Source organism: Ursus americanus, chromosome 11, assembly GCF_024610735.1.
Source record: "Ursus americanus isolate L20-20 chromosome 11, mUrsAme1.1.p, whole genome shotgun sequence".
Lineage (NCBI taxonomy): Eukaryota > Metazoa > Chordata > Mammalia > Carnivora > Ursidae > Ursus > Ursus americanus.
This window is the reverse complement of record NC_142137.1, coordinates 48,342,954-48,367,442: the sequence shown is the minus strand read 5'-3', so window position 1 is coordinate 48,367,442 and position 24,489 is coordinate 48,342,954. Positions and strand designations below refer to the sequence as shown.

General features: G+C 35.9%; 1 protein-coding gene across 15 annotated transcripts in view; it reads left to right on the top strand.

Moving 5' to 3' along the window:
• AHI1 (Abelson helper integration site 1) overlaps nt 1-24,489 on the top strand; it is a 210,066-nt gene that overhangs the window by 22,958 nt on the left and 162,619 nt on the right. For all 15 annotated transcript variants that reach the window (XR_015726128.1, XR_006782862.2, XR_006782861.2 and 12 more), the window contains 8 exons: nt 178-359; nt 7,688-7,907; nt 9,014-9,206; nt 12,186-12,281; nt 17,051-17,236; nt 18,350-18,502; nt 18,914-19,046; nt 22,400-22,523. Coding sequence is in view for 12 of the 15 variants with exons in the window: in XM_087865511.1 (XP_087721637.1) it covers nt 178-359; nt 7,688-7,907; nt 9,014-9,206; nt 12,186-12,281; nt 17,051-17,236; nt 18,350-18,502; nt 18,914-19,046; nt 22,400-22,523 (1,287 nt within the window). In the remaining 3 variants the exon portion in view is untranslated. The remainder of the gene's footprint in view (nt 1-177; nt 360-7,687; nt 7,908-9,013; nt 9,207-12,185; nt 12,282-17,050; nt 17,237-18,349; nt 18,503-18,913; nt 19,047-22,399; nt 22,524-24,489) is intronic.

Sequence of the window (24,489 nt, the reverse complement as noted above, 5' to 3'; positions counted from 1 at the left end):
ATTTGACAGTTCACCATTTTAGTGCTTAATAAAATATATGTACCCCCTAGCAGGAAATAATGTTGATTTTAGGATTATCCTTGACTCTTTTCACTGTTCACTGTTCACTTTGCTGCATCATTAAGAAGAAGAAGAAGAATGTATTTTTAATGGCTTGTGCTTGGGTTGTATTTGCAGTATATTGACCATCTCTGATGACACAGTTGAAAGTGAACAAAAGAAGGGATCTCCAGTTAGAACAGTTACTTCAGATTCTCATCACGATGATAAAATAAGCTCAGTGGAAGACAATGTAGAAGACAGCATGCAAGATGACACAAAATCCAAACCAAAAAAAAAGAAAAAGAAGACTAAAACAGGTTTGTTATCCAAATTAAATGAAAAATTGGTGCCTTGGTAGAAATAACTTGATTCTAGGACTTTGAGTCCTTAAAACTAAAGAAAATCTGTCCCAAAGACTGTAATTTTAAAAATCCAGTAAAGAATACAGTTGACCCTTGAAAAACATGGGTTCAAACTATGCAGGTCCACTTATACAGATTTTTTTCAATAAAAAAGTACAGTACTGTAAATGTATTTTCTTTTCCTTATAGCATTTTCTTTTCTCTGGCTTGCTTTACTGTAAGAATATAATATATAACACAAGTAACATGTAAAATATATGTTAATTGACTCTTTATGTTACCAGTAAGGCTTCTGGTCAATAGTAAGCTATTAGTAAAGTTTTGGGGGAGTCACAAGTTTAACACAGATTTGCAAATGCACAGGTTTTGGTGCCCCTAACCCTGGCATTGTTCAAGGGTCAGCTATATATGGCACTTGTTCTTGGATTCATTTATTTATTCATTTATTTGTAACTGGGGGTCTGTGTGATGAGTTAATATTACTTAAGTCATCTCTAATTCTTGACTGAATTTAATTGAACCCTAGAATGACATTAACTTTGTTGCTTTTGTGGCACAGATTTCTTCTTTATACCATTGAGTTTAGAACCCCTAAATAATTCAGACTCGTTTATTGAAAGCTATAAATGGTCAATGGCCAATAAACATGTCAGGTGTTAAGGCTGTATCCCTCTGTCACACATGATTGCCTTCCCACATCCGCAGCCTAATTCAGCTTCTGTCCTTCCTTCCCACTTTTCCTCCCCACCCTCTTGCTTTCTGTCTTCCTCTTTATTCATTCCTTTCCTCCTCTTATTTTTCTTTACTTGTTATTGCCTTTTTCCTACTTCTTTTTTTTCCTTTTCAATTTCCATTTAATTGGCCAAAAATTGGGACCAGAATAGGCAATTTCAGAATTTTTAGTAGTTATTCATTGGATATGCAATCGATGATGCTTTGTGGTTCCTGTTACTACATTTGTAAAACCTTTGTTAAAGTATGATATACGCCTAGAAAAGTGTACGTGTTACAAGTATACTACTTAGTGGATTTTCACAAACTGAACATGCCTATAGAATCGTCATCCAAATCAAGAAACAACACTATTAACACCAGAAACCCCTTAAGTCCCCTTCCCTTTCATTGCCCTTCAGGAGTAAACATTACCTTGACATCTAACACAATTTATTTTTGCCTGTTTTTCTGCTTTAATGTGAAAAGAATCAGAAATACTGTGCTCTCTGTGTCTGACTTCTTTCACTAAAAATTATTTTTGTGAGATTTAGACCATGTTGCAGGTAGTTGAGCTTATTCATTACCGGTTCTGCTCTTGCACTATGCAGATATCCATTGTGTGAATATACCGCAATAATATACCAGTTATACTGATGGACATTTGAGCTGTTTCTAGTTTTAGGTGATTACAAATAAAGCTATAATGTTCTAGTCAAGACTTTTGGCAAGCATATATATATACATTTTTGTTGGGCATCTTTTTTCTTATGCATAGAATCCTTTATTTATGACGTTCCTGTGTCTTTCAGAACTGCTAACTGTAGGACAGAGGTTGGGAAACGCTACTTGGAAACATGGCTGTGATCCTTTAAATCTAGCATCTAAGGAAAAACTGAGAAAGTATTCCTCACTGCTTTCTCATGTATTTATTTTGTTGGGCATCTTCTTAGGAGAGAGTCACTATGTCAGAGATTATGTATATTTTTCACTTTAATAAATACTTCCCATTTTCCAGAGTTGGTTGACCAGTTGATGAAACTAGCAGTATTTGAAAGCTTCCAGTGCTCCATGTCTTCACTAACATTTATATTGTCAGTATTTAAAAATTTTAGCCGTTCTTAGTGTGTATAATGTGTAGTGATGTTTCAGTTTTACTTTAAACTTATAACAAATGAAGTTGAGCATCTTCTTCATGTTTGTTGTCTACTTGGATTTCTTTATTTGTACATTTGTTTAAGTCTTTGTGTGCATTTTTAAGAAGTGGCATTGTCTGCCTTTTATAATTTGTGAGAATATTTTATATAGCTAGACATCAGTCTTTTCTTGGATATGAATACATACATGTATATCGCAGACATCTTCCCACTCTAGGTTTTACTATTCTTTTATTGGTATCTTTTGAAAAACAGAATTCTAAAATTTGATATAGCCCTATTTATCCATTTTTTTCCTTTGATGGTAAGTGCTTTCCGTGATATGAGAAATCTTTCCCAAATCCCGAAGATGTTTTTGTATGTTTTGTTTTCAAAAAGTTTTCTGTTTTGCTTTTTCACATTTTGCTCTGCATTTCATCTGGAATTGATTCTTGTGTATGGTGAGACAGAGTGGTTAAGACCCATTTTTTTCCCGCATGAATATATAATTGACCTAGTACCATTTATGGTAGAGAGCATCTTTTTTCCTCTGTATTGTAGTGTCACCTTTATTCTAAATAACATGACTATGGAAATGGATCAGTTTCTATTCTGTTATATTAGGCTGTTTGTACCAACACAACTATGACTTAATTACTATAGCTTTATAATAGATCTTACTATTCAGCTCTGTAAGTACTCCAACAGTTTTTTTCTTCTTTAGCATTACCTGACCTATTCTTTGCCCTTTGCATTTCCGTATGAATTTTAGAAGCAGCTTCTCAATTCTCCCTCTTCCTTCCCCCATCCCCACCATATTTTTAAGACTTTACCTTTTCATCTAAGTAGTACTTTAGCTGCATCCCACAAATATTTGATATATCTTCATTATCATTCAATAAAAACATTTTTTTAAAGATTTTATTTATTCATTTGACAGAGATAGAGACAGCCAGCGAGAGAGGGAACACAAGCAGGGGGAGTGGGAGAGGAAGAAGCAGGCTTCCAGCGGAGGAGCCTGATGTGGGGCTCGATCCTGGGACTCCGGAATCACGCCCTGAGCCGAAGGCAGATGCTTAACGACTGAGCCACCCAGGCGCCCCAAAACATTTTCTAATTTCTGTTTTAATTTCTCTTTTGATCACCCATTTTTAGAAGTATATTGTTTCATCTCACCCAACAGGTGATTTTCTAGTCACCTTTTTGTTTTGGTTTCTATCTGCCGTTGTCAGAGAACATATTGTGAATGATTTTAATCTTTTAAATTTACTGAGGCTTTCTTTATGACCAGCTTGTGACCAATTTGCTAAATATTTCACGTGCACTTAAAAAGAAAGTGAATTCTGGTATCATTGGGTGCAGTGTCCTGTGAATATCAGATCAAGTTTATTGTGTCCAGCTCATCTATCTGATTTTTTTGGCCTGCTTATTCTATTTATTGAGACAGGTATTAAAATTTGTACTGTGATTTTGGGTTTCTCTGTTTTCTCTTTATTTCTGTTAGGTTTTTCCTCTTTATGTATCTTGAAGTTATGTTATTGACTATATGTGTGTGTTTAGGAATATTATATCTTCCTGTCAGATTGACACTTCCAAGTTGTCTTAATCATTCAGGCTACTGTAACAAAATATCATAGACTGGATGGCTGAACAGTTCTGGAGCCTGGAAAGTCCAAGATCAAGGTATCCACCGATTTAGTGTCTGGTGAGGACCCACTTCCTGGTTGTAGACTGATGTCTTTTTACTGTAACCTCACATAGCAGGGTACCTCTTTGGGGTCACTTTTATAGGGACGTTAATCCAATCCACGGGGGCTCTCCTCTCATGATTGACTCCCAAAGTCCCCACCTCTTAGAACTTACTGTCACATTGGAGGTTAGGATTTCAACATATGAATCTTGTGGGGACATAAGCATTCAGTGTGTAAGAGCAATTATTATGCAGTATTTTTTTTTAATCTCTAATAATCTTCCCTCAAAGTCTAGTTGTAGTTTGAGTTTGCATAATGTAGTTTTTCCCATGCTCATTTCTCTGTCATTACCCACAGTATACCACCAGGTGGTGCCAACTTGGTGGAGGAGGTGTAGCCTTCACACCTGTGCTTGGTCCATGGTCCCCAGGGCTAGATAGAGCTTGCCATTACTCCATTTCTCCCCCACCCCACCCCCCTAGGCTTCCTACCTGTGCCTACTTTACATCCCCTTTACTTGGGACACAGTGTCTCTGCACTTCCTTCTTTTGTTTGCCTTCACCTCTTTTCTGTCCCCACCCTAGAACATGGGGGAGGGGGGGTCTCAGCCCCCAGCCTGTGAGCTCCTTGGGGGCAGACCCTCAGTAAATGTGAAGTGCTGTGTGCCCCCCCAAAAAAGCAAAAAACCCCTTCTTGTTTGCAGTCTCTGTGTCCTTATATTTATTATCTCACTGTTTTGTGTATGATCCACCTGTCATATTCTTTTTTCTCTTTGTCTTCTTTTGAATTATTTAAGTTATTTAAAAAATTTTCTTCTTATATTAACTTGTTAATTATACATTCTTTTACAGTATTTTAATTGTTATCAAGAACATTGTTTATTCTTGACTTATTATAGTCTAATACACATTAGTTCCCTAATAAAATATGCTTCCCCAACACTGCTAGAGCATTAGAATAGTTTAATTCCATCCGAATTTTGTCAGGTGCTTTTTCTGCATCTCTCTCTCTCCTGCTTCATAGGTTTCTTACTATGCATCTTAGTTCCGCATGTAATTTAAACTTCACAGCTATTATAGGGACCGTCTTGTACAGCTGATATTAGTTTATATTCACCCCAAAATTTACTTTTTCCTTAATGAATTTACATTTTTCCATTTTTCATCTGCTTGAAGAGCTTAGTTTAGTATTTCTCCTAGTGTGGGCCTGCTAATCCCCTCAGATTTTGTTGTGTAAAAATGCTTTTACCTTCATTTTTGAACTCTATTTGCTAGCATAGAATTTTAGGTTTCAGGTTGGTTTTCTTTAGTACTTTGGAGAAATCATACAGTTCACTCCTGGCTTCCATCATTTCTGTTTCCAGCAGTTATGTCCCGTTAGTGGAATTGTGACTTTTTTCCCACCTGACTCATCTTTAGATTTTCTTTTTGTCTTTGATGTCAGTATTTTATCATATTATGCCTAAATATGGCTTTGTTGGAATTTACTCTGCTTAGAGTTTACTGGTTGATACCACTTATCAGTTGTGGAAAATTCAATTATTCAACTATTTTTTAGAATATGGCTTCTTCATTATTCCCTCCTCTTTTTCTAGATTATAAATTCAAATATATTTTTTTAAGTGTGTCTACCCGTTTCTTACATTTTTTCCCTATATTCTTTTTGAAATTTTTTCCACTATGCTTCAGTTTGGATGTTGATACTGATCTTTTTTCTGTTTCGCTAATCATGTCTTTCTTTGTGTCCAGTGTGCTATTAAACACCTCTATCTATTGAGTTCTTAATTTCAAATGCTGTGTTGTTGTTGTTTTTAAGTGGGCTCCGTCTGTGCCTGGAGCCCAGTGCAGGGCTTGAATTCACGACCCTGAGATCAAGACCTGAGCTGAGATCAAGAATCAGACACTAACTGATTGAGCCACCCAGGCACCCCTCAGATGCTATATTTTTCATTTCCAGAATATCTGTTGGGTTTTTTTTATTGATTCTAGTTCTCTGTAGAAAGTTACCATTTTAACCCATCTTTTCCTTTATTTTCTTGAACATATTAATAATCATAGTTATTTAGGGAGGGGGGTGGGGGAATGGGGTAGACCGGTGATGGGTAGTAAAGAGGGCACGTATTGCATGGTGCACTGGGTGTTATACACAACTAATGAATCATCGAGCCTTACATCGGAAACCGGGGATGTACTGTATGGTGACTAACATAATATAATAAAAAATCATTAAAAAAAAATAATCATAGTTATTTAAAGTCCTTGTGTGCTAACTCCAGTCTGGATCATCTGTGGGTCAGCTTCTGTTCTCTGCCTTTTCTCCTAGTTGTTGGTCATATAGTCATGCCTCTTTTATGCCTAGTAACTTTTTGTAATATCCTGGATACTGTGTGTAGAGTGCTAGAGGCTCCAGATGATTTTATCTTCTACTAGAAAAGGTTTCTTCTTCCCTCTCTTAGGCAGATAGGGTGGGAAACTGATTTTAATCCATCAGGAATTGAGCTATGTCTGGGCTGGGTTGTAGTTTTGATAAAAACTGTGTCTTTGATTTGCCCCAGTCCTAGGATGTGGCCTTCCAGGAGTTTTGAACTAAGAATCTGGCAGGTATTTGTATCCTCAGCCTAAAAGACTGGGAGATTTCGTTTTGCCCTTCTGAGGTTTTCAGCCTGGTCCTTCAGGCTTCTGCCACATTCAGCTTCAAAATTTGTCAGACGTCTTGAAGGGGAGACTGTTCATGTGTTTGAGGCCCCTCAGGTCTACAATTTTGTCATTCCAGCCTCATGTGAATGCCAGAATCTCTGCTGGTTTCTCTGTCCCCCAGATTCTCAACCTCTAGCTACACCCAGAATTGCTAAGTGACCCCAGGTGAAAAGCAGCTATAGGTGGAAAATGACCATGCCCTCTAGGGCTTTATTTTGCCTGTTTTGTTTCAGGCCCCTTCCCCTGGTGGGTCATCATCATCTCCCAGTACCACAAGCCTTGGAGATTTCACTACCTCTTTAACGTCTTACACAGCCTCAGAATTCAGTTTTGTGGGGGAAAAGTAGCTATGTGTTTGAAGCTCCTCAAATCTCTAATGTGACTGCTATAGCCCCAACAACCACTAAAAGTTTTGTGGGTACTCTTTCTCGCATGATGACCTTTTGTGGGGCCCAAACCTGATCCTCAGCCCAAACCCTGAATAACAAATGTCCCCAGAGACTAAAACAGCTACTAGTCCATCATCTTACCACTTAATGATTCTCCCTCTCTGGAATTTTAGTCCATCTGCTGTATATTGTCTCTGTATTGTTCTGATGCCTTTGAAAATAAGGGTTTTGTAATTCATTCGGCTTTTTCACGTTGTTATGAGAAGCATTGACCTGCTACATCCTACTACGTCCTATACAGAAGTAGAAATTACAGTTATAGATTAATCGAGTGATGCATATCCCACTTAGAATATACCTAGATAAAATCACTTTTTTGTCTTTGGTTCTCATTATTTTCTTTTCGTGTTCTTGGTCCTTTTTAGGGAAAAAATGAAAGATTCCTCATCCTATTTTAATACATTAGTAAATGTAATATTTTACTTTCAGAGTATAATATGTTGTCTGGCTTTTTCTTTCTTTTCCTTTGAAGTTATTTTGTTAAAAGACAAATAATCATGGATTATAAAGATTAGGTTATATGTAAATCCAGCGTATATTGTTGAATATATTGTTGTGGGAACAATTATTTATAATGTTGATTTTCTTCTGTGCATGTAGTTTCAGATGATAATGAAGACGCTGATGGTGATGGTGTTCATGAAGTAACAAGCCGAGATAGTCCAGTTTATCCCAAATGTTTGCTCGATGATGATCTTGTCTTGGGAGTTTACATTCACCGCACTGATCGACTTAAGTCTGATTTTATGATTTCTCACCCAATGGTAAAAATTCATGTGATTGATGAGAATACTGGACAATATGTCAAGAAAGATGATAGGTAATTTTTTTAATTACACAGCCAACCCTTGAAATTGAAACTGTCTACAGTATAAGTCGTCTTTTCTGCCATTGAAAGGCAATGGAAATAGAACTAATGATTTGTATTAGAGACTAATTTACTGGTTGTAGATGTTCCTAGACCATTGATACTGATCAGTATGTTTTTTAGAAGAAATAGAGAACATTTGTTAATTCAGTGATTCATTTTAAGTGGAAGGGAGTTGAGAAAACTTCAGCCAAATTTAATGACTAATTTGTGGCATTGAACTTGCAGTGTAAGTCACAGCATGTTGCACTGTACATGCTTTAATTGTCTAATTTCATATTTTTCTTTTGAAGCTAATAGGTTACTTGGGCCTCATATGAAGGCAGTGAATCTTGAATTTAATTTTTTCCTAATATTACTTCTATAGCTAATACGTGCTTGAAGCTTATAAATAAAAGCACAGTAAAATAAATGATTATGTTAGAATTTTAAAAAGTCATTTTCTCAGAAGAATGACTGGGATGAGAAACATGAAAATTATCAAAATTCAGTTATTCAGTTATCTTAAGGCATACAAAAAAATATGACACCTCAAAGGGTTTGCAATCCTTTTGTGCTCATTTTCTTATTTAAATGTACTGTACTATTTTATTACAGACTTATTTAAGATTCTGAAGGAGTCTAGCACTGTATGCCTCACTCTCACTTTTTATTTCTGTAATAAGATAATTCTGTGAAACCAATCGGTAGTGTATAGACACAAGATGATAGCAGGGTACTGCCAAAATAATTTTTTTTTTTTTCTTAAGGATTTTATTTATTTATTTGACAGAGAGAGACAGCTAGAGAGGGAACACAAGCAGGGGCAGAGGGAGAGGGAGAAGCAGGCTCCTCGCTGAGCAGGGACCCCCATGTGGGGCTCAATCCCAGGACCCTGGGATCATGACCTGAGCCGAAGGCAGACGCTTAATGACTGAGCCACCCAGGCGCCTCAATAATTTTTCATTGTATATCATGACTATTCATTATTTCTTCACCTTGAGCACTATATTTTTTTTCTCATTTTCTCAAAATTATCGTAAAAAATCGTGTTAATGGAAGCATCTTTTTTTGACCAGTGAACGGCCTGTTTCATCTTACTATGAAAAAGAGAGTGTGGATTACATTCTTCCTATAATGACCCAGCCATATGATTTTAAACAATTAAAATCAAGACTTCCGGAGTGGGAAGAACAAATTATTTTTAATGAAAACTTCCCCTATTTGCTTCGAGATTTTGATGAGAGCCCTAAAGTCATCTTGTTTTTTGAGGTATGAATTGAATAGAGCAATTTAAACTAAATTTTGGTTAATATTTTAATAGCGTACATGTAAGCTATTGTTTTTAGTAGTTTAATAATGTAAGAAAATAGTGTAAGGATTTAATCCCTAGGATTTAGTGTTTGTAATATGCTGTGGAGATGTAATATGCTATAATAGTATATTTGCTGAGCATTTACCAGTGTAAGTAATTAGCCATGTAATTCACTCGGTATTATTTAATTTTGACAGTAATACTATGACTGTAAACTGAAGTGATGAATCTAATCTATATCTATACAATCCTCCGTTCTTAACCCATTTTACAAAATGTAAACTTATTTAATTATATTGGACTCCCCAAGAGTTTGTATACAACCAAGGGAAAGAAAGATGAACACACACAGATCACTTTGACTAATACAGTGTAATATAGAACCGAGGTGAAGTAGAACTTCCTAGATGTGAAGGGTGGATGGAGGGTCAGAGCAGCCAGGGAAAGCTTTATGAAATAGATGGCCTTTGAGCTAACTTGTTATTCTAATTGTTTTATGGCAAAGGAAATCAAGGTTCAGAGTATAAAGTTATTTACCCAAAGTTACTCCAATTTTAAGGGTAGGTAATTTGTATTTCAAGATGGTTTGAACCTAAAATACACATTTCTTTTTTCTTCTTCATGTCATCTCTCCCTAAGCAAAGGAAAGTGGAGAAACCTCTCTTTCAGTTTAAGCAAGGTGGGGAATTTTAGCATCGGAACAGGGCATGACCAATGCCAATGACTGGTTTTGTGGAATTACTTGTTTTTATGATCTTTAACTTTCAGGTGATTTCTGTACGTTTGTGATGTGAATAGTCCACCATTTACATCTGTGATTATGTTGTATGATTTATACAAAGCTGTGATTTTATAAAGAGTAATGTAACTTGTATGTCAAGGAACTTTTTCTTTGTCATAGAAATTTGTCCTTGGTTATAATGTTCCTTCACATTCATTTTAGTAATATTCATAGATTTAAGAAAGATTGTTGGATTATGACATTTTGGGTTGCTTCTTAAGTTTTTTTTTTTTTTTTTTTTTAGTTTCAAGAGTAGAATTTATTGATTCATCACTTACATATAACACCCAGTGCTCATCCCTACAAGTGCCCTCCTTTAATGTCCATCACGCACTTAGTCCATCCCTCCTGGACCCCCTGGAGTCCTCCCCTCCAGCAACCCTCAGTTTGTTCTCTATAGTTAAGTTTCTTTTGGTTTGCCTCCCTCTCTGTTTTTATCTTATTTTTCCTTCTCTTCCACTATGTTCATCTGTTTTGTTTCTTTAATTCCACATACAAGTGAAATCTTACGGTATTTGTCTTTCTCTGACTGACTTATTTCACTTAGCTTAATATGCTCTAGTTCTATCCATGTTGTTGCAAATGGCAAAGTTTCATTGTTTTTGATGCCTGAGTAATATTCCATTGTGTGTGTGTGTGTGTGTGTGTGTGTGTGTGTGTGTGCACCCCATGTCATCTTTATCCACTCATCAGTCAGTGGACATTTGGGCTCTTTCCATAATTTAGCTATTCTATTGTTGATAGTGCTGCTATAAATATTGGGGTGTTTGTGCTCCTTCGAATCAGTATTTTTGTATTCTTTCTATAAATACCTAGTAGTGCAATTGCTGGGTCATAGGGTAGTTCTATTTTTAACTTTTTAAGGAACTTCCATACTGTTTTCCAGATTGGCGGTTGCTTCTTAAGTTTTAACATAATATGTTACTGTCTACAAAACTACTTTTGATTTCAACTTTTAAGGGTTTATTATTAAGAACAACTTGATATCTATCAGAAGACTTTAAAATCATTATTCCACTTCTCATCATTTCTACTAAGGGAAAAATTACAAGAACACAAAGACGTGTGTGCAAGAATATTTAAACACTATAACAGTAAAAATTTTAGGGAGACAAATCTCTTCAGTCAGGAAGAGATTTGGTAATGTAACTAATAGCTTTTATTAAATTTATGGTGTTTATAATACCAGACTATATTAGGCAGACATTAACATGATGAAATACATGTGTATGTATTGACTCGAAGAAATATTCACTACATGGTATATAAAAATAGTTTGCAAAATAGCATTGGATTTGTAGTCATATATATATATATATATATATATATATATATTTAGGAATGCACAGAAAAAGGTTTAGGTATAGTATAAACCAGATGTTAAAGTTGATCATCTATGGATCTGGATTGCAAGTTGTTTTTACTTTGTTATATATTTTCTTATATTGTTAGTGGTTTTTAACTAAGCATCTGTTGTATCTGAAGACAGATTTAAGTGTATAAAAAAGAGAAATGAATGGAGTCAATATTATTTTTTAAGCTATCTATAAAGATTTGTTATCTCAGCTAAGTTTTTGAGAAGCACCAGTGAGTTCAAAGTGATAGTCTCTGACAGGGACCTAGATAGAATACAGATGGTGTCTGTGGCAGCGTTGTTTCAAATTCTGTGAGTTTTAGCATCCAGACAGGATGGAGATGTGAAAGAAATCCTCTTGAGAAGCCTAGTGACAGCATATAACCAAAGAGAAAATCCCCAGCTTCGGGAAGGTGATGTAAAGAAGGACCTAGATTTTTAAACAATCCTTTTGAAATCTGCACTCATACATTAAAAAAAAAAAGATTAAATGTTAAGAATTTTATAACTGGTGTATTTATGTCTAAACTATATTTAAGGTAATTAATACCTGGTCTTTGACATGAAATAAATCTTAAATGATTTATTAGTAAAAGATAAAGTCGTCAAAAAATGGACCCTCACTAATAGGATGAGTTAACTTAAATGTAAATGAAATATGAAATGCTTTTCTTCCCTGTGAAGAAAATACCTTTTAAGTGTACAACTTATTTTTTTAAATTTCAATAATATGTTACAACAAAATATTTTATTTTAAGTAGGCTAATATTCTCTGAAGTAATTTTTTATACTTATTTACAGATTCTTGATTTCTTAAGCATGGATGAAATTAGGAATAATTCTGAAGTTCAAAACCAAGAATGTGGCTTTCGGAAAATTGCCTGGGCATTTCTCAAGGTATGTTTTTCACCCATTTTAAACGCTCTAAAAATCATCTTCAGTTCTGATTGGCTACATTTTCCCAAGTTGGTTTGGTTGTATATAAGGAGTTATAGTCTAAGATTGCAGTTGTGAAGAATTGTCAATGCAAGGTAAGGTGATACTCAGATTCTTAAATATCTATTGAGTGTCTAGTGTGTGCCAGATACACTATATTAGTTCTGAGTATGTAGTATTGAAAAAGATACACAACAACCGTGCCATCACTTATGCAACTTAAAAGATACTTAATAAACCTTTTCTGTGTGCCAGCGTGGTTCAAGTCAGTAAACAAGAAAATAAACTCCTTGACCTTGTTTACTTCATATTTTAGCAAGGAAAGCAGATATAAAACAATCATTTATACAATTTATCATTTATTGCAATTTTTGTAAATACTTAGAAAAGATTTTCTGAGGAAGAGACATTGAACCTGAGTATTATTAGCTTGATGGTAGCAGGGGGAAAAGAGAGTTAGATAGAGGGTACCATATTTACAAAGACACGATGTTGGAAGGAGTGAGATACACTCAAATAACCAAAAGGCCACTGAGATTGGAGGACAGAGACTGAGGGGGGAAATGGTATCTGAAGAAATTGCTGAGTAGACAGAGTCTTCATCATGCAAGGTCTTTGAAGCCAGTATAGCAACGGGAAGCCATTATAGAATTCTAAAGAACAGTGGGAAGCCATTATAGGATTTTAAAACAAAAGGGTGGAATAGTCTGACTTAGGTTTAGGAAGATTACTTTGCTTGGTGGAGAATGAATTAGAGAGGATACACATATATATACTGGAAGATTAAGGTTGAAAATTCTTTCAATAGCCTTGGTAGGAAATGATGGTGTCTTTAACTAGAGTGTTTCAGCAGAGATGAAAGATGTGATAGGTTGATTTTACAAAAGGGAAATTTTAATTTTATAATTCTTTTATTTCTAGTATCCTTTATTTCTGACTTCGAATATAAGTAAGGTATAAAAAGTCTTGATATTAACATATTTGGTAAAATTTATAGAACTTTTCTATTTGTGTATCTATCCATTCAACAATATTTATTGTCTATGAAATGCCAGGCACTCTGCTAAATAAAGAGCATTCATAGATAAATTTGACATGGTCCTTGCCCTCCAGTTCAGTTTCTATATAAACATGTTAAACATATTACTTACATGATTATGTGCTATAGAGTAGATGATGTGAAAACCCAGGTAAGGCACTTAATCCACATTGGGGATTAGAGAGAGGCGGTAGAAGAGGTGCAGTTTGAGGCACCTGGGTGGTTCAGTTGGTTAAGAGGCCCGCTCTCGGTTTCAGCTCAGGTCATAATCTCAGGGACATGAGATCCAGCCCTGTGTGGGGCTCTGCACTGAGCATGGAGACTGCTTGGGATTCCCTCTCCCTCTCTCTCTCCCCCTACCTTGCTTGCATGCACTGTCTGTCTCTCCCTAAAAATAAATAAATAAATCTTAAAAATATTAATAATAAGTGTAGTCTAACTGCTGAAAGGAAGCCAGATTGACTATGGGAGGAAGTAATTCTAGAGTGGATTTAGGAATCCCTTGGTAGAATGTAGCTTCTAAAATCACCCTTTTATAACCTGTCATAACTTTTTTATATCCCCTTCATACTGATTTAGAGCAAAAAAAAAAAAAAAAAAAAAAAGCAAAAGCCAAAAAAGGTTACTCTCACATAGTAAATTCTGTCATTGTGGTCTTATTAGAAAGCACTTTTGTTCCTTTTAAAAATGCTAAGATTTGTACAGAACTGCAGTAATAACTACAAACTGCACTTGGGAAAGAACGTCTTATAGCATTTTTAACCTTTAAGTGTATATAGATTTTTATTTATCCATTTTATGCCATTGGCAGAAATGGCAAAGCAGGAATTCTCCCATCTCTACCCCCTACAAAGGGTAAGTATTCTATATACTTCCTCTATTATAACACTTCTCTATTGCCTTCATAGATTGTAAATATTTCAGAGTCACCAGTGACTTCTTTTTGGCAAATTTGTTGAACATATTTTAGTCCTTAATTTACCAGATCTCTTTGCATTTGTTATATCACTCTCTTGAAACTCTCTCTTTAATTATCACCAGCTCCCAGCATATTAGTGGCACACAGAAAGTGTTCAGTGAATGTCTGTTGAGAGAATTAACGAATGTATGGACTAGGAAAAATCCATCTTTGAAAGTAGCATGGGGACGCCTGGGTGGCTCAGTCGGTTTAAGCATCTGCCTTCTGCTCAGGTCAGGATCCTGGGACCCTGCATCAGGCTTCGCGCTCGGCAGAGAGTCTACTTCTCCTTCTTCCTTTGCCTCTCCCCTCTGCTCATGCTTTCTCACTCTCTCAAATAAGTAAATAAAATCTTTAAGAACGTATCATGAATCAAATTAAAATTTAAGTGTGTTAATACTTATACCATTTGTTCCAGGAGTGTCCTAGATAATTGTAAAGTTACTGTAGTGGTCCAAATAAACCCCAAAGGACCCTACCCAGATATAAATGAGACTATCTTAATTCTCAGCTAGAGACACTTTTAATTCATTTAGCACATATATATTATTAAATAATAATAAAGCTTTATTACTAAAATAATAAAGCCTTATTTATTCACATTCTACATTATGTAATTGTAACCATAATGACAAGATCGTGGCTGATCTTAGTCATTTATTCATGCTAAGCATAATACTAGTGTAAACTAGATTGCCTGGTGAGTATTAAAACAACCTATATTAGGTATGATTTAGAAGCTGGGGAATAATAACTCCTTATAATATTATTCCCTTATGATAAGCTTCAGGCAGATAGGAGTAGGGTTTATGAAGGAAGTCTCGAGGGCTTAATATTTAATTACTGAACTCCTCTATTACTCTGTTGAAACGGTTCTTTATCCCTGTATATCATAACCACACCTCTGCTTACAACCTCCACTGGCTTTACATCCTTCCCTAGAAGGCTAGGGATGAGATGGGCCATATTTTTGCCAGCTGTTTATTGATGCCTCATTCCTGAACACACTGCAATCTGGATTTTGTTTCAGCTGTGAAAATATCTCCAAACAAATCATCAATGACTTCTATTTGATACATTAGTGAGTGAACATTTTTCAGTTCTTCTTTTATCACTTCTGTGTGTGTTTAATACATCACTCTCTTGAAACTCTGTTATCTGGGTTTTCTTGACACTATCCTTTCCTGATTTTCCCTGTACCATTCCTTCAGTTTCCTTCATGGTCTTCCACTTACCTAATTTCAATCCTACTCATGGTTAGAGCTTTATTCTACTTTTCTTGGACCTCTTTTCTTGCCTCTGCCTCAGATTTCAGATATTTCAACTTGGATGACCTATAAATACCTCAGACTTCCCTAGTCTGAGCATGCTACCTAAATAAATCCATTAACCCGTTCTGTATCTGCTACTTCATTTGATAGCACTGCCATCAGCCCAGTCTCCCACATTTAGAGCCTTAGAGTTGCACGGTTCATTTTGGTAGCCACAAATCACATGCGGCTATTTGAATTCAAATTAATTAGTTAAAATTAAATATAATTAGAATTGAGTTCCACAGTTGCACTAGTCACACGTCAAGTGCTCGATAACCGTATGTGACTAGTGTATCTTGTATTGGGTACCACAACTATACAAGGTTCTCATCATCACAGAAAGTTTTGTTGGACAGCATTGCCTTAGAGTCTTTCCTAAATCTTCCCTTCTTTCCCTTTCCAAGTTGCATCAGTCAGTAACAGCTACTGAGTATATTCCCTGCCCTCCATCCTTATTCTCCTAGGCTGTCACCTTCATGTTCTGCCTTAACTGCTGCAAAAGCTCCCAGCTATCCCCTAATTTGTAGAGGACACAAAGGTTAACATGACATTTTCTACTTAGTGTCATAGTCTAGTGAAAGGGGACCTATTTTGAGTTGATGAGATTTTTATTTTTCTCATAAGCATCTCCATTTATTTAGTTTAAATAGATGTTTTAGGTTTTTTATTGCATAGCCTTTTCTAAGAAGGTAGACTAAAATATTTTTTAAATGTAATTAATGCCTTGAATGAGGTTATGTTAATTACTTTTTGAAAATGATTTTGACTTTTTAAAAATTAAAACATTAAAATGTTATCATTAAAGGGTGCCTGTGTGGCTCAGTTGGTTAAACATCGGACTCCTGATTTCGGGTCCGGTCATGATCTCAGGGTCCTGAGATTGAGCCCCATGTTGGGCTCTCCTCTGGTGTGGAGTCTGTTTAAGATTCTCTCTGTGCCCCCTCACCTACTTGTGCACGCGCATGTGTGCTCTCTCTTCCCTCCCCTCCCCCATGCATGCACGCTCTCAAAAAAATTTTAAAACAATGTTCATTAAAAATACTGGTACTAAACAAATGGAAAATTTCTTTCTGTGCATTTTAACTTTATCACTGTTATTTCAAGCAGAGGTATCTTGCTTATCTCCTTTGTGCCAAGTAACATCTGGCACAGTAATGTAAATGCTTTACCAGCAGCCTGAGTTTATACAGGTCGGACAGCTATCAGGAAAATATTTAAAAAGTAATTTGGGTTACCTTTTGTCAAAATGATCTGGAATTGTGTTTAACCAACTGTGTCAGTGTTCTTTGCTTTTATAGCTAAGGAATTTCAGCGTGCTGTATTAATCTTTTTAAAATGGATTTTTGACTATGTACTGTTGCTTTACTGGATGTATTTATTTTCAGTGAAAACAGTATTTTATTGGAATTCTTATTTCAAGCTTCTAGGAGCCAATGGAAATATAAACATCAATTCAAAACTTCGATTGCAGCTGTATTACCCACCTACTAAGCCCCGATCACAATTAAATGTTGTTGAGGTTTTTGAATGGTGGTCAAAATATCCAAGAAATCGTTATCCATCAACATTATACGTAACTGTAAGAGGATTGAAAGTTCCAGAATGTGTAAGTTAATAGCACATAGAAATATATGTTCTCTGTTGTAGAAATTAAATGGTGACGTGTTTCATTTCTAAAGAGATAAGGTCTCCAGAATTACTTTAATAGATTTCTAGACTATAAAAGCACTTTCAACAATTATATATTAAGCCTGTACTAGCTAATATATAAAAGATACTTAAATGAATATTAATTACTAAATATAAGTTTCAGTGTTAGAATTTTTTTAAAAATAATATTGGTTTTTAAAAATTAAAGAAAAAATTATGTAAGGTAGGTGTTGACAAATATTTTCTGTAAAGCCTAAGAGTAGTTAATATTTTAGGCTTAGTAGGCCATACAGTTTTTGTTGCAACTACTCAGCTTTGCCTTTGTACTGAGAAAGTAGTTACATAGACTTTTGCAGGCAATGTTAAACAGATGGGTGTGGATGTGTTCCAATAAGATTTTATTGGCAAAAACAGCAAGCTAGATTTGTCCCAGGCATTTGAAGTACCATGATTTACAGGCACCCTTCTCACAATATTATTCAAATAATCAGTGAATAATGTTCCTACTACTGTTTTCCACAGATTAACACTATGAATGATTTTAGCAAAGACTTGGTTCTAAAACAAAACTTTTGTTCTAGACAATAAGACATTTCAGGACAGTTGCAATTTCTATAAATGATATTATTAGTGTGACCACAGGGTTGGTTTGCATTAATTTGAATGGAGTTAAATCTCTTTTTAAGAAAAGGAAGATTTAAAAACTTTAGGTCTTTATGATTTGGTTTTTTGATATCAAAGTGAGGGATACCATAGTATAGCAGAGCTGTGACATGACATCTGGTAGGTATTGGTGAAGAGGCAGAAACAAAGGGATAGAGTTATTAAAACCATTTCATGTAACCACTGGAGTTCTGGTTTTTTCCTCCCAGCTTTTAAGACTTTGGTTATAGAACCAAGGACCTTTCATCTTATTTAGAATAATGTAGATAAAAGTAGAATGTTTTTCTGGGTTACATTTTGAAAGTATTTACACATTGTCTGTTTCAATATTTAAAAAACTCTATATGCTAGACAAGAGAAAAAGGTTAACTTGATATTTACATTTTTTCGTCTTCTATACATTTAGATAAAGCCGTCTTACCGTTCTGTGGTGAGTCCTCAGGAGGAAAAAGGTAAACCAGTGTATTATGAACGACACCACGAGACCAGTTCAGTAGATGCAGAACCTGGGTTAGAAGATTCCAAAGAAGTAGTGAAGTGGAAACGACTACCTGGGCAGGTGAAGTGCTTGATTATTCTCAATTCATTTAGAGATGGCATTATTTATTTTAAAAGCTCCAACAGCTCTGAGGGTACATGTAAATGTATGGTGGGTGTGTGTTCGTGCACGCAATAGTGACAGCTTTAGAGTACCAGATAATGACATTTTCTATTCATATTTTAGGTGAATTAAGTACTAGTTAGACATGGAATATAAGTTGACTTTATTTTATGGAGACCTGATTCCCTTCTTAGGAAATAAAATAATTTACTATAGTGTTCCATCATTCTGTTTACTTTCCTCTTTCTTTGCATCACAGTAAAGGGACTTAAAAAAAATAAAGTTCTTCCACTGCAATAATTGAATTAACAACTAGCCTTCATATTTTAATGTTTCTTAATGTATTTTTTTTAAATATATGTTTTTTAGGCTTGCCGTATCCCAAACAAGCACCTCTTCTCACTAAATGCAGGAGAACGAGGATGTTTTTGTCTTGCTTTCTCTCATAATGGAAGAATATTAGCAGCAGCCTGTGCCAGCCGGGATGGATATCCAGTTATCTGTGAGTAATCATTCTATCTGTTTAATGTGATTGACGTCTATGTGGAAGACATTGTTTGGTTTTTAAAATTCATTGAATTCTTAATTTAAGTAACTGCCCAGTTTTTTGATAATAATTTTACAGTTTTCTGTAAAATATATATTCAGAAGTAGAATGAGAATAATCAAATGAAGGATGGTAAGTTTATTTCTAAAACATGCAAGAGGATTTTTGTAAGCATTTTCTATTTTAACTATAGAAATTTAGAAACATGAAGGGATTAACAAATCTCATGAGGAATTCTAGCCCATTGTGGTCAGTTGATAGCAGTGATAATTGAAATTATGAAAGCCCTCAAATTTCATATGCACTAGAACGGTAACAGTTATCTCAAGAGTACCTAGAGGATGACTTCTCATTAGGGTAGGGAAGGCAGCAGAGAGGCCAAAAACCCACTTTCAAATTGCCTTTAAAAAATATAGAAAACCATGTTAAAAGAGAAATTTCTGTAGCTTCAAGTGAGCATTATCTTCTCTTCTAGACTGAGAGGCATTAAATACTTTCCCTTATTTCTTGTGTAGTAATGAAAACCAGCTTCCTCAGCAGGAAGTAGCCTGCTCCTCATGGGCATCTGCCCTAAGCACCAGGTGGTATTAAACTTCCTCAGCTTCACACAGTTTATTTCAGATGATTTCCCCTTTCCCGCAGGATTCATAAGTAGCTTGGTTAGCATTTATTAAATAAATATTCCTCCTTATGAAATAATGTTAGCTTTAAAAAACACAAAAATTATTTGTGTAGCTTGATTATGACCGTGCTGTTTTAAAAATTCACCAAAACCTATGCATGGAGGAAAAAAGATTCTTACTCCAGAGTATTAATAGTGATTTTCTTTCTTTTGGGTAGTGAAAGAATTATTTTCATTCTGATTTATATTTTTAGCATTTCAGTGATAAATTTGTGTTACTTTATGCTTAAAGAAATCTGGTTCAAAATGTTATATAAATTTAGACATACTTATTGCTTAACTCAAAAAACAGAAGAACAGTTTTTGTCTTTGGTTTCTGATTGGTCAGCTATGATGTGTCTACTTGGAATTTGTTTAGCTTTTTGGATGTGTAGATTACTGTTTTTCACAAAATTGGGAAGTTTTCAGTCTTCATTTCTTCAAATCGTTCTTTTCCTTTCTATTTTTTCTCTTCTGAGACTCTCATCATCTCTTTATTGGTACACTTGGTGGTGTCCCACAGGTCCTTGCAGCTTTATTCATTTCTCTTCATTCTTTTTCTTTCTGTTCCTTAGACTGCATAATCTCAAATGACCTGTCTTCAAGTTGATTCTTCTGCCAGTTCAGATCTGTTATTGAGCCCATCTAGTGAATTGTTTATTTCCATTATTGTGCTTTTCAACTCTAGAATCTTTATGTTATTTTTTTTAATAATCTCTGTTTTTTTATTGATACTATTTTTTGGCAAGAAACTATTCTCACACCTTAATTCTTTAGACATGGTTTTCTTTATATCTTTGAACATATTTATGAGTGAACTTAAAGTCTTTTTCTAGAACAATGTCTTGGCTTCCTCATGGACAGTTCCTGTGGACTGCCTTGTTTCCTGTGTATGGCTCTACTTGACTGTTGTGGTTTATTCATGTCTCCATATTACATGTGTGGCAGGTTTGGAAATCAGATTCCTCTCCCTCCCCCTCCTCTGCACCCACCCACCCAGGATTCGTTGTTGGTGAAGTCTCTGCTCAGTCTCTGTTCTTGGTGGTCAGGTATGGTAGAGACTTTTAAATGCCTTGAGTGAGTGGATCATCCAGGCTTTACCAAGAGGATTTGTGTGTGTGTTGGGATGCTCTCTTAACACTCACGGCAGGCCTTAGCCTTCACTTTCAAGTCAGTCAGAGTGAGAGAGGACCTCTAGTCTCTTGTTCACATACATATGTGCTGCTAGGTTCCCAGGAATTTGTTGGATCTTTTCAAAGTCCCCTCTGGACATCTCATTCTCAGCTTTTTCCTTTTATGTTTTTTGCTCAGCCTCTTCTTAGCCTCAGTTGGTATCACTGCCTCTGATAGCTGTGCCCCTGATTATTTCAGCATGCACGCTGGGGTTAGGGCTGTTCACACAGAGCATGTTCTGAGCTAAGTCAAGTAAAGCCAAGCCCTGAGAGTGGAGGTTTTTAGGGAACTGCCAGACTGTCTTAATAGTGGTAAGTCTTGGAGATGGGGTTTTGGGGGAGCTTCTTACCCCTTCTGCCCCATCCCATGGCTCCTAGGCTGCTGGCTTTAAGTTGTTGGTTTCTAAAGCTACTGTGGAGCTTGGGAGGGGGGAATGGGAACATGGCAAGTTAAAACACCACAGAGCTCAGGTTCTTGCAAAGATTAAGCTTTTTCTTAAGTAAAAATGCTCCTCAAATTGTTGCAAGCCTCTGTTTAATTTATAGAGTTCTGAAAACGCTAATTTGGATAATTTTTGCAGTGTTCTCTTTGCTTTTATCAGGGAGCAGATATTCTGAAGTCCTTTGCTATTCCGGAAGTACTTCTGTACAGCTCAGTATTTTAAAGGGCATTTGGTTTTACCACTAGGTGGAAGTAGAGACTTGCAAACTTTCTCATTCTAAACTAAGTTACTTTCTTCGAAGATTTCATTGTGAACGTAACTTGTATCAATACCACAATACCTTGTTTACCAGATTGGGTCTCTGTTAATTCTCCTATTATATCATTTTAGTATTAGAATTTTTTTCTAACGAGGGGTGCCTGGGTAGCTCAGCTGTTGCAGCATCTTCCTTTGGTTCAGGTCATGATCCCAGAGTCCTGACCACACTGGGCTCCCTGCTCAGCAAGGAGTCTGCTTCTCCCTCTCCCTTTGCCCCTTCCCCCAGCTGGCGCTCACTCTCGCTCTCGCAAATAAATAAATAAAATCTTTTTTTTTTTTTTTAAGAATTATTTTCTAACAATAGCACAGTTTAAATTTCTTCTTACTTTAAATAATTAAAATTTTGGTCAGAATTTAATTGATTTTCACATAAAGTAGTATCTTATTCATGAAAGCCCAAATTATAGAATCTTTGAAAGGAATTGCAATTTAAATGTTATTATTTGATTAATAAATTGATTATCAAAGATTATTAGAAAAACTGCTTTGAAGAGATGAGAGTAGTTGTAGCATATTATAAAATTTTATATGTGTAAATTCTTGTGTCTGAAGGAAATGAAAAACTGTTTTTAAGTAGACTGAGATTTTTTATGCTGAAAATATCTTTGGTGATAATATTCTTAGAGACTGTGTGCAAATTATTATAAGCTATATATTTGTGTGTTACTGGGTAAAGGACTCTCTGGCTGACTAATTTTTGAATGTTTTCTCTAGTATATGAAATTCCTTCTGGGCGTTTCATGAGAGAATTGTGTGGCCACCTCAATATCATTTATGATCTTTGTTGGTCAAATGATGATCGCTATATCCTTACTGCATCATCTGACGGCACTGCCAGGTTAGTATACTTGAGGAGTACTTACTGTGTATGTTGCTTGCCAGCAAGGAAAGCAAAGAGAACTAAAAGTGATACAGCTGTTCTTAGGCTTCGGTCATATTTGCTTATCAAGGGACTGTCACAGAGATGCATCATACAGACTGACTGATTAGATCAGTCGTAGTGGGGAGAACTTCTTCCTGAAGATGTTTTTATTAAATATATTTTATTTATGTAATATGTAATGCTTCTAGTTCTCAGTGTCCTTAAGTGATCATTATGTACAGTGTTTGATTAATACTGTGCACTGTTTGACATAAAGTAAACAGTTGATATTTGTCCTAGAATATAAGCTCTTCCTGGTAGGGCTTCTGTCTTCCCTGTTAGCTGTGGGAAGGGGCCAGGACACAGCAGCGCACAGTGCATCCTAGAGGGCAAGGAACAGTTTCCTCCACTCTCCAAAAGTACAGCATTCCTGTGAAGCCTTGCCTAAGACGAAATGGCATAAGGGGAAGAAGTAATAACTGTTAATTTATATGGAAAATTTTTTGAGTGCTCGCAGGCCCCAAAAAATAACCTCTCTCGGAGTTTTTTGATACCTTGAGACATATTTTGCTCTAAGGGATGCACAAAATAAATTGAGATAAAGCACAGATGCTCACAGACACAGCTCAGAGCTGTGGCAGCTTGACGTTGAAATGCTGAGTATAGCTCCTGGGCAGGAGCGTGGCCGGGCCCCTCTCACTGCTGGGGCTACACGCTCCCTCCGTAAGGGCTCTCTGCCGAACAAGTGGTGAACCCGATTTGTGCTTTTCTCCTTTTTTCATTAAAGCAAAAATCCTCTTCAGATTACTTTTGGTTAGTCAGGTACTGACGTAGGTCTTAGGTAAAAAGCCAAGTGGTGTAATGCAGACTTTGAAAAGCAGGGGATACCAACCTGTAAGTGAATATGTACCTTATATTTTAAGAGTTTTATGGATTATTGATATTTGCATTTTTCAGAATGTCAGTTATAAAATAATTTAACCCCTTCCAACTTAATAAGTATCATAATAAAATTTTTAAAGCTACTTTGTAAAACTTCATTGTCACTGCTTGTTCTTCCTTTCGTGTATTATTAGGCAGTTTTTCAAGATGCTTTATATGTGTATTATATATCATGTGATTTGATTCCAACAAATGTAGGTGGATACACATAAATCTTTTATGATCTCTGTACACCAGAAGCTAATACTTAGAGCAATTTGGGATGCCCTCTTATTCTGCTTCCTGCTTTTTTTTTTTTCTTTTTAAGATTTTATTTATTTATTTGACAGAGACAGCTAAGGAGGGAACACAAGCAGGGGCAGTGGGAGAGGGAGAAGTAGGCTCCCCACTGAGAAGGGAGCCCAACGTGGGGGTCCTGCGGGGCTTGATCCCAGGACCCTGTATCAGGACCTGAGCCGATCGCAGACGCTTAATGCCTGAGCCACCCAGGCGCCCCACTTCCTGCTTTTTTAACAGACACTTCTAGTGTCTGAGTCCCTTCTATTAGTCCTATCAGCTTCCTTTTTAATATAAAATGTCTAATTAATTAAGATGTTATCATTGTTGTTTAGTTTCTATTTAAATGCAAAAGATGGTAATTGGTGAGACTTGATTTCCTTCCCTGTGTAGCTGGGCACCCTCTGTTAGTCCCTCTTAATAGGATCCTTCAGAAGCTCTTTCTGTTTGTTCTCTCAGCATAGCCGTTCTGTCCAATGCCAGATTGTACTGGAGAAAAATTCATAACCTGGCAAAGTCCTGACTGTGGATTTGTAAGTCTTAAAATCACCTGAGCTCTCATCTCAGCCGAGCAAGACTTTTCCTTATCTCTATGCAGCTATCTTTTCTCATTCCTCTGGCAGCACATCCAAGCCTTACGGCACTTCAAGTTCCAAGTTCTCTACACTGAGTCACATCTTCCCACTTTCGTTAGCTGACTGCCTTCAATTTACAGCGAAATTAT